The sequence below is a fragment of the Schistocerca gregaria genome, chromosome X (assembly GCF_023897955.1).
Source record: "Schistocerca gregaria isolate iqSchGreg1 chromosome X, iqSchGreg1.2, whole genome shotgun sequence".
Lineage (NCBI taxonomy): Eukaryota > Metazoa > Arthropoda > Insecta > Orthoptera > Acrididae > Schistocerca > Schistocerca gregaria.
The window spans coordinates 207,010,082-207,024,176 of NC_064931.1; the positions used below are offsets into that span (position 1 = coordinate 207,010,082).

The following is a 14,095-nucleotide window of genomic DNA, read 5'->3' on the forward strand; positions in this document are numbered from 1 at the left end:
AAAACAATCAATCTTCTGAGAAATGTAGCGCACAATCTACAAACACAAATTTGGGAATCTTTAAAATTCTGTTTGAGTATGGTAAGTGTCATATAGATCAAGTGATGCCGATGGATTTTGTACGGATAGCATCAGAGGGTACGCCTAAGTGTCAACCAAACAGTAGTGTATGGAATGCCGGTGTGATGTGCGACTGCACGAGTGCTGACTTCCCTGTGCATAGATGAACCCGCTACAGTCTCCATTTCTTCCTGAACTGTCTCAGCAGCATTACGCCTTGTGCCGCTGTGGGGTCTATCATCTAGACAACCCGTGACTTCGAACTACGAAATCATTCTCGCCACAGCTGCATTTGTCAACAGACCTGTACCCATTCGAATCCCCTTCCTATGGCGATAGGATCATAACGCTGAACTAGCACATTCCCCATTCTGATAATACAGCTTCACTAAAAGTGTCTTTTCAGGTAACGTCAACATGCTGAGACTACTGGTGCATCTGATTCTCTCTCTCATTACAGCTCCTTTTATACGAGGGTCGGTCAAAAAGTAATGCCTCCCATTTTTTTTCTACTTAAAAAAATTAAGTTAAGTGAAAAATTTGAATTTGGCGCCATTCCTCAAACCTTCTTCTGCAATCCACTGCAGTAGTAACTTTCTGTGTCAACAGGTGGCAGCACAGCAGAAGTTTGTAAGATGGCCGACATCGATGTTCGTTTGAGACAGCGTTGTGTGATTGAATTCTTGAATGTAGAAGGTGAAACGCCCATACGCATTCATGAAAGACTGAAGAAGGTGTATGGTGTTGTGACAGTGGATGTCAGCACTGTTAGACGATGGGTTTGTCGTTGTAAGGAAGCTGAAGGGCAAACACCGTTGACTGACGAAAAGCGGAGCGGCAGGCCGGTGAGTGCAGTGACTCCACACGACATTCAGCAAGTTGATGACGTCATTCGTGGTGACCGTCGGGTGACTGCAGATGAAGTGTGTCGCATTATTTCTCTTAGTAAAGGCAGTGTGATCACGATTATTAAACAATTGGGGTACTCAAAAGTTTGTGCACGGTGGGTTCCAAGAATGTTAACCGATCAGAATAAAGAGGCAAGGAAAACAATAGCCTCCAAACACTTGCAGCGCTTCCGTTTGGAGGGAGATGAGTTTCTGAAAAAAATTGTAACCGGGGACGAAACATGGGTGCATTTTTTTGAACCCGAATCAAAGAGGCAGTCAATGGAGTGGTGTCACACAAGCTCGCCGAGGAAGCAAAAATTCAAAACTGTGCGATCGGCAGGGAAAGTTATGGCAACAGTTTTCTGGGATACAGAGGGTGTGATTCTGGTTGATTTTTTGGAGCAGGGATGCACAATAAATTCTGTTCAATACGTCACAACCCTCAAAAAACTTAAAGCACGTCTTCAGCGAGTTCGCCCAACAAAATCAATGGCAGATGTTCTTCTTTTGCATGACAATGCAAGACCACACACCAGTCGTCACACCTTTGACGAGATTGTCAAAATTGGATGGGAAGTTTTGCCTCATCCCCCATACAGCCCTGACCTGGCACCATCAGACTTCCATCTGTTCGGGCCACTAAAAGAAGCTCATCGTGGGATTCATTTTGAAGATGAGGAGGCCGTCAAAACATCCGTGTGTCAATGGCTTAGGAAGCAGAGCTGTGATTTTTACCGTGCTGGGATACATGCCCTTGTTCAAAGATGGACCAAAACTGTAGAGATGGGCGGAGATTACATTGAAAAATGACAAAATGATCCTCAATGTTGTGGTTTTCAACCTATGTAATTGCATTTAAATTTCCTGACAATTAAACGTAGAAAAAAAAATAGGAGGCATTACTTTTTGACTGACCCTCGTACATGATTGTCATGTGCAGTCACTGACGTTTTGCTGTCCAGCGCCATCTGTTGAACATTTTGTGAACTTTTTTTGTTCTAATAAAACCCCATGTCATTCCAAGCATGTGTATCAATTTTTACCTCTCTATCTACATTATTCTGTGGTTTATTAAGTTTCCAAATTTACACTGACTTTTTGATCACCCAGTTTATATATGTGTGCTGACAATAGCTTTATGTATCTACCTGTTGCCTGAGAGTGAGCCATCACTTGAAACTGGTAGCAGTAGATAAAATGTAACATGCAGCTCTGGTAGGTCATTATTATATTAGTATGCATTTAATATTAAATTATTATTTTGTTTTCTTTCTTGTATTTGAAATTCTTTGGGAAGACCTCCATTTTGCAGATACCAGTAATGCTCATTCTCATTCTCAAACATTGTAATTTGGCTCCTTTATCATTCTGTTATTGTTTTCAGCCAAATCTAATGATAAATCATTAATATCATATGCAGTTAATAGCAGGTAGGATCAACATGTCAACACTGTTACAGACATATACCACAATGTAGGTATCAACTACACAATCACATTAAGAAAAGGCTGAAATATTGCAGTTCTTGGGATCTGTCAGATACAGTTATCACCAATATGCAGGCAAAGGATTTTGAAGGAACATTACATGCTCTCAATAATTTTTTTTTTTTTTTTTGTCATCAGTCTACTGTGCTAACCCCTTCATCTCAGAGTAGCACTTGCAACCTACGTCCTCAATTATTTGCTTGACGTATTCCAATCTCTGTCTTCATCTACAGTTTTTGCCCTCTACAGCTCCCTCTAATACCATGGAAGTCATTCCCTCATGTCTTAGCAGATGTCCTATCATCCTGTCCCTTCTCCTTATCAGTGTTTTCCACATATTCCTTTCCTCTCCGATTCTGCGTAGAACCTCCTCATTCCTTACCTTATCAGTCCACCTAATTATCAACATTCGTCTATAGCACCACATCTCAAATGCTTCGATTCTCTTCTGTTCCGGTTTTCCCACAGTCCATATTTCACTACCATACAATGCTGTACTCCAGACGTACATCCTCAGCAATTTCTTCCTCAAATTAAGGCCGGTATTTGATATTAGTAGACTTCTCTTGGCCAGAAATGCCTTTTTTGCCATAGCGAGTCTGCTTTTGATGTCCTCCTTGCTCCGTCCATCATTGGTTATTTTACTGCCTAGGTAGCAGAATTCCTTAACTTCATTGACTTCGTGACCATCAATCCTGATGTTAAGTTTCTCGCTGTTCTCATTTCTACTACTTCTCATTACATTCATCTTTCTCCGATTTACTCTCAAACCATACTGTGTACTCATTAGACTGTTCATTCCGTTCAGCAGATCATTTAATTCTTCTTCACTTTCACTCAGGATAGCAATGTCATCAGCGAATCGTATCATTGATATCCTTTCACCTTATATTTTAATTCCACCCCTGAACCTTTCTTTTATTTCCATCATTGCTTCCTCGATGTACAGATTGAAGAGTAGGGGCAAAAGGCTACAACCTTGTCTTATGCCCTTCTTAATACGAGCACTTCATTCTTGATCGTCCACTCTTATTATTCCCTCTTGGTTGTTGTACATATTGTATATGACCCATCTCTCCCTATAGCTTATCCCTACTTTTTTCAGAATCTCGAACGGCTTGCACCATTTTATATTGTTGAACGCTTTTTCCAGGTCGACAAATCCTAGGAACGTGTCTTGATTTTTCTTTAGCCTTGCTTCCATTATTAGCAGTAACGTCAGAATTGCCTCTCTCGTGCCTTTACTTTTCCTAAAGCCAAACTGATCGTCACCTAGCGCATTCTCAATTTACTATTCCATTCTTCTGTATATTATTCTTGTAAGCAGCTTTGATGCATGAGCTGTTAAGCTGATTGTGCAATAATTCTCGCACTTGTCAGCTCTTGCCGTCTTTGGAATTGTGTGGATGATGCTTTTCCGAAAGTCAGATGGTATGTCACCAGACTCATATATTCCACACACCAACATGAATAGTCGTTTTGTTGCCACTTCCCCTAATGATTTTAGAAATTCTGATGGAATGTTATCTATCCCTTCTGCCTTATCTGACCGTAAGTCCTCTAAAGCTCTTTTAAATTCCTATTCTAATACTGGATCCCCTATCTCTTCTAAATCGACTTCTGTTTCTTCTTCTATCACATCAGACAAATCTTCACCCTCAAAGAGGCTTTCAATGTATTCTTTCCACCTATCTGCTCTCTCCTCTGCATTTAACAGTGGAATTCCCATTGCACTCTTAATGTTACCACCGTTGCTTTTGTTTTGACTTTCCTGTATGCTGAGTCTGTCCTTCCAACAATCATATCTTTTTCGATGTCTTCACATTTTTCCTGCAGCCATTTCATCATAGCTTCCCTGCACTTCCTATTTATTTCATTCCTCAGCGACTTGTATTTCTGTATTCCTGATTTTCCCAGAACATGTTTGTACTTCCTCCTTTCATCAATCAACTGAAGTATTTCTTCTGTTACCCATGGTTTCTTCGCAGCTACCTTTTTGTACCTATGTTTTCCTTCCCAACTTCTGTGATGGCCCTTTTTAGAGATGTCCATTCCTCTTCAACTGTGTTGCCTATTGCGCTATTCCTTATTGCTGTATCTATAGAATTAGAGAACTTCAAACGTATCTCGTCATTCCTTAGAATGTCTTGAACTTCAGCCTACTCTTCATCACTACTATATTGTGATCTGAGTCTGTATCTGCTCCTGGGTACGCCTTACAATCCAGTATCTGATTTTGGAATCTCTGTCTGACCATGATGTAATCTAATTGAAATCTTCCCATATCTCCCGGCCTTTTCCAAGTATACCTCCTCCTCTTGTGATTCTTGAACAGGGTATTCGCTATTACTAGCTGAAACTTGTTACAGAACTCAATTAGTCTTTCTCCTCTTTCATTCCTTGTCCCAAGCCCATATTCTCCTGTAACTTCTTCTTCTACTTCTTCCCCTACAACTGCATTCCAGTCACCCATGACTATTAGATTTTTGTCCCCCTTTACATACTTCATTACCCTTTCAATATCCTCACACACTTTCTCTATCTGTTCATCTTCAGCTTGCGATGTCGGCATGTATACCTGAACTATCGTTGTCGGTGTTGGTCTGCTGTCGATTCTGATTAGAACAACCCGGTCACTGAACTGTTCACAGTAACACACTCTCTGCCCTACCTTCCTATTCATAATGAATCCTACACCTGTTATACCATTTTCTGCTGCTGTTGCTATTACCTAATAATCATCTGACCAGAAATCCTTGTCTTCCTTAAACTTCACTTCACTGACCCCTACTATATCTAGATTGAGCCTTTGCATTTCCCTTTTCAGATTTTCTAGTTTCCCTACCACGTTCAAGCTTCTGACATTTCACGCCCCGACTCGTAGAACATTACCCTTTCATTGATTATTCAATCTTTTTCTCATGGTAACCTCCCCCTTTGCAGTCCTCTCCCAGAGATCCGAATGGGGGACTATTCCGGAATCTTTTGCCAATGGAGAGATCATCATGACACTTCTTCAACTACAGGCCACATGTCCCGTGGATACACGTTACATGTCTTTAATGCAGTGGTTTCCATTGCCTTCTGCATCCTCATGTCATTGATCATTGCTGATTCTTCCGCCTTTAGGGGCAATTTCCCACCCCTAGGACAAGAGAGTGCCCTGAACCTCTATCCGCTCCTCCGCCCTCTTTGACAAGGCCGTTGGCAGAATGAGGCTGACTTCATATGCCGGAAATCTTTGGCCGCCAATGCTGATTATTTATCAAAATTTAGGCAGTGGCAGGGATCGAACCCAGGACCAAAGACATTTAGATTATGAATCAAAGACCTAAGCTAGTTGTGTGTTATATGGCACTTTTTTAAATCTTTGACGATTTTTGGGTACCCTCTTTTTTAGTTCGGTTCCGTGTAAAAACAAGCTTCATGAAATTGGGGGTCATCAGGAAAACGGGACAGGCACCAGGGGCCAGGGCCTTCAAAATAAGGGGGGGGGGGAATACCATTAACTTCATGATAAATTCATCAATTGCCTAAATGTAGGTAGATTGCTTACTTCAATTTCCTTAATTTTCCTTCACTGGTATAGGTCAGATGACATGAGGGGTCAGCGATTTCAAAACAGGTAGAGACAGGGCAGATTGACTCAAGTCGTTTTACGAACCAACCCGGTCCATCTCCTTAGTTTAAACTTTTGAGCAAGAGTAACAGTCATTAGCAAGTGCAATATCTTTTTAATTTGTTTACAGCATGTTATATGTCTACTTGTGTATTCCTCACTTCAAATAACTGGAAGTGAACTGACATCTGCCAAACAACTGTTTTTCTCTGCAATTAGGGCATATGTAAATTAACTGTGCATCTTAGGCCACACTAGTAGTGCAGGAAGTGATTTATTGGGAAAAACAACACACTGTGATACAAAAGGTGGAAAACTTCATATCAAAATTGGAAACTTTGCATCAACAATGGAAGAACCTACAAGAGTATCCTGGAGGATTGTCAGAAGCTCACAAGCAAACAGGAAAAAGATTATGCTAATACTTCAACAATCATTGCTATTGAAAAAGATAGTGAGTTATTGATCAATAAACAGTTGAATGAGATAAGATCTTCTGAGTTAGCAGAGGCAGTCATGAAGAGCTGAGGGTGAAGTGCATATGCACTGTGTGTCTATGTGCTTATAATTCAAATTTTAGACGTAAATATATTTGAATTAAGAGAACTGGAAAACCCATTCGTGTGTAGTTTTAGAATTAACTGTGATTTCATTTGTCAAAGCACCATCTCGAGGAGTATCTTATAATTCTTCAGGGGTTAACCATTATTGAAAATGGATGACAAAGCTGTTTAATGCTTGAAAATGTTCGTGTGACATAAGCTATTTGATTTATGACCACAAGAAGAGATGTTTATTGCTTGAAAATGTTTGTGTGACAGAAGCAATTTGATTTACGACCACAAGAAGAGAATGAAATTTGTGATTTTGTATTTTCCTTATCGCAGTGTATGTTGAAGCATGGTTCTAAGCCACTTCTGAGGCCAAAACACTGTATTTACTTTTCAGTATGCTCTAATACTTTATACATGTCAAGCTTTCTTGTAGGTTTATAAAAACTGAAAAATCATTCATGGTACCTGTCTCCTGTTCAGTTTCTATTAAACAGAGGTGCGACAAATCCACCTAACCACGATGATGGATCTCCATTAAAATCTAAATGTTAAAGATGGAGCTTGCTCTTTGACGTACATAGGGATTCGTAAAGAACTAAAATGCATACAGCTGATTGAATTTCATTAAAAAAAAAGTACAAATGAGAATAGATCAACATCCATAAAATATCCACAATGGCAATGTGTGCCTGTTGAGGACTCAACACTTCCGCTACTCGTTGAGTTGTTTCCTTTACTCCTCAATTATTTACGTTCTGTCAGAGCTTTAAATACCACATTTAGGAATTATTCAATAGCCACCACAACTAGGTCTAGATAGAGCCACTGGTTTCTCTTGACAAAAAACTACTTAGTCAATCCAAGAGCATCACAAAGATGTTCAATAAACTCTGTTGGGTGACCCTACGAATGTGTCTCACTTTTGAAACTTTAGTAGTCTACATTACAATATGAATAATTAATTCTATTACCTTGTGGAAGATGGGTATTACTTAATTAACTAGACAGTAAAATAAGGAAATTTGGGCTTGTAAAGAGGGGGCATCAAAAATTAAATAATGGAGTATCCAGGATACAGTAATGACAATATTATGAAAAGGATAGTTGCTACTCACCATTATAGTGTTACAGCATATAGCGCAATATGGTGAGTAGCAACTATCCTTTTGATTACAAGGGTATCAAAAACTGTTATTCTCGTAAACTATCTATGAATTGAATAACAGGTGGAGAAATGATTCTGGTACACCACATACCCCCATCCCCTTTATACAATGCATGCTGCCCACTGGTGTAAATATGTAAATGTTAAGTCCTTTCGTCACACACATACCATCAATACATTCAACCATCTCCTCATTTTTACCTATACCTCTCATAAGAGGAGGAAGGGGTGGAGGGGAGGGGAAGACAAAATTAAAAATAGAAAATTAAGAAATCAGTTCTTGACGTTAACATCCAATGCCTGTTTCAGCGAATAGTTGCAAGTAAGTTTATTTGTTGGAAATAATAGATCTCTTACCATTATTTGACCACAAGTACGACAATATCAAAATGTTAGCTGTATTAAATGATACATAGAAATAAAAAGGTTTTATAATAATCAATATGTATTGTTTACAAAGATATAATAAATGAAACTAGAAAACTTTACTTACATCACAGGAATGATTGATGAACCTTGCTGCATTGCCACGCATAGTAGCATCCACCACTAACTGATCATCAATTCTAAACATGTAGCAACCAATGCCTTTTGATTCATACAATTTCTCCCTCTTCTCTGTAAGAGTTGAACGAATGACTTCACCTGCATACTCTATAACCATCTCACCAGATTCAATATCTCTCAGACAAAACAGTCCTCTTCCATGAATATGCGACTGGTAAACACCAACAGCTTTGTTTGGATTTGCTCGTTTCAAATTCCGGAAACGCATAGCCATTGGCAGGTTGGAGCTCGTTGCACGCCTGAAATTAAAGATATTTCAATACTCAAAAATGAAACTGTATTATGATAACATCATGTTAAAATTACAAAGTCCTGGTGTGGGCTAAATGAAAACAATCATATCCCCTTCGTTTTTGTATCCAACACTCAACTCAAGAGTACCCCATACTGAATCCTTTAACACAGAATCTAATCATCATAAAGGAAGAAAATGCAGAAAGGTTGTACAGAACAGTGGATGATTTTCAAGATACAAAATCTAAACTGTGAATTAACTTTGCCTACAATTTTAATGCAATGTGTAAATACAAATAAGCAAAGTAGCTCACTGTTACCACACAATCTATCATTCTGGGAATGTCTATTACTTTTTGGCACTTCTTCCAGCAATAAGTGCACTCTAACTGCTATCCTTTATTTCAAAGTTTAACGCAACATGTTTCTGCAACATTCAAATAATAATTCACTATTTCAGTTATTTTATTACACATTACATTTACACATACTGTCTGGCAGGAATATTCTATGACATCTTAAAATACCAATTAACTTTCTACCATGAATCAAAGAGCACATGAAAATATAAAAACCATGTAATGCAAAGCATAGTGTTGCCCCTATCAGAACAGAAGTTAATAAGAAAGAACACAATAATAATAATTCAAAGGGTAATAAAATATTTTTTGAAAGAAGAAGAAGAAAAAGAAGGAAGACAGAGTAAAACATTTGCATTCCACCTCTAAGAATAAGTATATCCAGATTAAACAGTAATACCAGTCTCAGAAAGATGATTCCCATGTTTGAAGAAGGGATCAAACCACTCCATGCATATCTGCATATCTCAGAAGAATTTTTTTTTTTTTAACTGTTGTAACTTTTACTCATCCCTGCTGTGACAAAGTTGGACACACTTGAGATTTTCAGTCTTTGTCAGTGCACCCTTTGGATGCTGTGCTCAAACAAATACTGACTGGTTAAAAACATATTTCAGTAGCTACGGTCATTGAGGGCAAAGATTCTGTATCTGTTTCACTCTTTTGACATCCCGATGTGTCATCTCTACTCATTGCAGCTATCACAGTTCCAAGTAGGAGCATGTAGTGCTCTATGGCGGACTGAAGAGAGATGTGATTACATACACACTTGCTTCTTCACACAAGTATTATATAGTGCATAATTATCGGAAATATACCATGGTTGGACAAAAATATGGAAACACAAAGAGAAATGCACACTTGAACACAAATGCAGTTACCAATCAAGCCTTCAGGTTTTGCTGTTATATTTGACCATGAACAGCACTTGTGCAATGTTCTCAATGCATTGCAATGGTCAGTCATTTACAGAACAGTGTACTTTGTAGTTGTGAGTGCATTATTTCACAGCTAAGTGAATTCAAACATGGGAAAATTGTTGGTGCTAGTATGGTGGATGATTCTGTAACCAGGTACCTGAAATGTCTCACATTTCGAGAGTCGCCATATAGAAGATTTATACCACACATAATGAAAGTGGAAAATCATCATCTGCTAAGTCAAAATGCAGACAGAAGTGTGTGCTGAGTGATTGTGACAGGCATCCACTGAAGAGAATTGTGACGGAAAATAAGGGAACAACCCATGCAAAGTGCTGCAGAACTGAATGTCACACTCATCAACCGTATCAGAACCAAAACAAAATGAAAGGAGTTCCATAGTGACGCAAATGGATGTAACAGGAAAATGTGGTGCTGAAGCTGTAAAGCAAAAGAAGAAAGTCATTTGGTTGTATGAGTCTTGCTTCACACTGTTTCTAACTTCTAACTGAGTTTATATCCCAAAAGTGAAACATGGCAGAGGTTCGGTGATGATTTGAGCAGCCATATTGTGGTACTGCATGGCCCATGTGGGTAATCTACAAGCCCACATTACTCCCAAGGATTGCATGTCCATCCCATGGAACAATGGTTGTTCCTCAATGGTGTTGCTGTGTCCCAAGTTGGCAGCATCCCTTTTTACACAGCTTGCATCATCCAGGACTGGTTTTGTAAACATGAGGACGAATTGTCACATCTCCCCTGTCAACAAGTCACCCGATTTCAATATTATCAAGCATATATGCTCTAGCTCAATAAGTCTGGGGCTCCAAAACACCTGGTATCCTTACTAAGAGGTCTTTATAGTAGCCATACTGCAACCATAAAAGTAGATGGTGAATACTCGAAATTTTTCGATGTGACCAACAGCGTCAGATAAGGTTGCATACTGTCACTTCAGCTCTACAATATCTATGCAGCGAGTGTAACCAGGAGAGTGCTGGATGGCTGGGATGTTGGGATTTCAATTGGCAGCAGAAAAATTTATGCTTTGCAGATGATACTACACTCATAGCAGGACGTGAGGAAGAACTTGGTAATCAGGAGTGAGAGATATTAGTCTAAACCTTGACCTAGAGATAAACATGGGAGAAAAGAAGAAGAAGAAGAAGAAGAAGAAGAAGAATGGTTATAAATCACCAAGGCATCGATCAAAACCAACTTACGGGATGCTTAAGGAATCTGGAGATAGTGAGTGATTATGTATACCTAGGCATTCTGATCAGTTTCCAAAGGAAAGTGTGATAAAAAGATAAGAAGACAAATCATTCTTGGCAGAGCCGCAATGGTCAAACTCACTAAGATATGGCAGAATCAGGCAATATCCAAGACAATGAAGATGTGCTTGGTAGAAGCATTGGTGTTTCCTGTATTCTTATACAGATGGAAGATCTGGACTGTGAAAGGTAGTGATAAGAACCGCATTGATGCCTTCGAGATGTGGTGTTGACGGAAAATGCTACATGTATTGTGGACACAAAAAAGAACAAAATAATAGAAGAATTTAAAATCACAAGAAGGTTATCTTCTCGTCTCAGCCAAAGATACCTTCAGTTCCTTGGGTACATCTTCAGAAGGAAAGAGGATAATTTAGAGAAGACCAACGTGCAGGGAAAAATTGACAGCATGAGATCACGTGGGAGAGCAGCGAACAGATGGTTGGATCAAGCGAAGAAGATTACCAGCCTGCCACTTCACATGATATTAAGAAAGGCCAAAGATTGCTGTGAAAGGACACATCTGTCTAAAGTTTCAACTACATAATAATGAATGAGCAAATGAGGTCACGACACTCAACAATGAGTAAAAACTAATGATGAATGGGCTAAAAAAAGCCATTCTTGGCAGTTTTTTTTCCAATGTATGTCAACGTTTTCCTCAGTTTGTAATCTATTGGAAAGCAGTAGGGGAATGAAATTTTATATTCTAAGTTATTATGTGCAAATTTCAAGCTTATTCCATAATTACATCCAGAGATATAAAAAGCAAAAATTCATATTTCTCCACAAGTGTCCTTTTTCCCCCCAACTTACTTTGCTTCACATTATCCACACAAAAACTGATCAAAAATTTGTGTTATTATTTTGCTTAAGAGAGTGCAAAAAGTTGTACAAGGTGGCCAAGTTTTTGTTTCTTTCAAGTTGCTGGAGACTATGCATCAAAACTGCCAAACAGTCAGGGATACTCTGTTGAAAGCAGTGCTATGGGGTCAAATAAATGACTATATCTCTGCCAGTATTATATTAGCAAAAGTGTGTTCATTGGGAACATGTGTGAATGTTCACACAAAAATTTCAGCTAAATCAGTGATGTTCATGAGTGAACTACTTCCAAAATTGACCACTTGTCATGGAATGGCCCAAAGAGAAAAGTCAAGTTTCACAGTTTCTTTTATGTACTTATCACATCTAAGCCGCTGTGAATGTGATGACTATTTGCATCCTTATGAATGGAAATAAGTATTCTGCATTGCTTCAAAATGAACTAAATTTTCCATATCTGCAGTTTATAGAGAAAACAAGAAACGGATCATAGTATAACAAGAGAGTGTTCACAGTTTCTCTGCACAGGCTTTCTTACACACCAACACACATCTGTAAAGCCCACAGTGTTTTTATCCCAGTGGTACTTGTTAGGTCTCAATTCAATTTTCATTTTTTTTTCCTTTTCTGTACCAGATGCACTGTTTGCTCATGCTATGTTACAATAATAGAGAGGTTATTGTATCATAACTGTCAAAATTATTTCTATATTAGTGCTTAATAGAAGTAGTTGTTTTACAGTGTATGTGATGAACCCCCCCCCCCCCCCTCAACACCCCCTCCCCCCCCCCCCAATTTAACAGCAGATGATATCATGAAATTATAAATTGGTTAGATAGAATAGATTAATAAAGTCACACTTAGTTACTATTACAGCATATTTGTAATAAATAGAATTTAAACATTGGAAAGAGTAAAGATAGCCTCTTACCAGATAACCAAGCCACATACAGACGACTGAACATACAGCTCAGTTCTTGGGCATGTCACCTTCAATGCTAGTGAGTGAGTGTGTGTGTGTGTGTGTGTGTGTGTGTGTGTGTGTGTGTGAGAGAGAGAGAGAGAGAGAGAGAGAGAGAGAGAGAGAGAGAGAGAGAGAGAGAGAGAGAGGGAGGGGAGGGGGTGTCTTGGTCCAAATGGATGACCCCCCCTTCTTTTTTTCTTATTGGTGCCTCCGTTATTGCTCAGAACTTTATACAGTGAGTTGTTATTTTTACTCTTTCTGTTGTTTTTATTCCACCTAGGAAGAATGGATTTTTTCAATACCATATTACTACTTAAGTAATTACATAAAAGCATGACACTACAATATACCACAAAACCTACCTGTTACTTATTAACTTGCTGTCATTTTGTTGAACAAATTTCGGAGGATTCCTGTGGCTGGAGGCCAGCCAACTGAACATGTCATAAGGTCTTCGAGATTTAAAAGGTTCAGTTCTAATGCATCCACTTTTATTAGGAGGTGGCAAAGTGTCCAAGTCATCCTCTGGTCGTAATGTCCGTTGTTTGTGGTAACGAGGTTTGTATTTTACACATCGACCAACTCCTGGTAATTGTTCAACGAGATATCTAACAGCATTATGCTTCAAGCCGAGAATCTGTAAACTTTTCTGCGTCAAACTAAATGGATTCAGTGGTAGTGGTGGCATTTTGTTCACAATTCGAGCATTCTGAACAGCGTCAAACACTTTCTGCCATGCCTCACTAAACGATTTTGAAGTGCAACAAAAACCATCTTGAGAACAGATTTCATACATAATATAAGATGATTTTTCTTCAGAATTTTCTCCATTACAGTATACTAGAGACGTGTCCCTACTGTCATCACCACCATTATCATCCTCGTCACCGCTATCATCTTCATTCTCATCCTCGTCACCTTCGTCACAATCATTGTCACCATTTTCTTCCTCTTCCTCCTCGTCGTCATCTTTACAACATTCAGTATCGTCATCCTCTTCATCATTGTAACCGGTAGTACCAGTGTCATCGACATTCTTTTCAGTAGTCAAATCACGTATATCTGGCCTACTGTCTTTCTCAATACTGCCACAAATATTACAGTCACTTGGAGGTCCAAATCCGCTATAAGCATCACCAGCATTATCTTCATCACTGACATCCATACAGTTGCC

General features: G+C 38.9%; 1 protein-coding gene across 1 annotated transcript in view; it reads right to left on the reverse strand.

Moving 5' to 3' along the window:
- The window catches only part of LOC126297968 (histone-lysine N-methyltransferase trithorax-like), a 114,035-nt gene that overhangs the window by 19,792 nt on the left and 80,148 nt on the right, over positions 1 to 14,095 (reverse strand). The window contains exons 8-9 of the mRNA XM_049989284.1: positions 13,284 to 14,067; positions 8,269 to 8,581 (exon numbers count right to left, since the gene is read on the reverse strand). Coding sequence (XP_049845241.1) covers positions 8,269 to 8,581; positions 13,284 to 14,067 — 1,097 coding nt within the window. The remainder of the gene's footprint in view (positions 1 to 8,268; positions 8,582 to 13,283; positions 14,068 to 14,095) is intronic.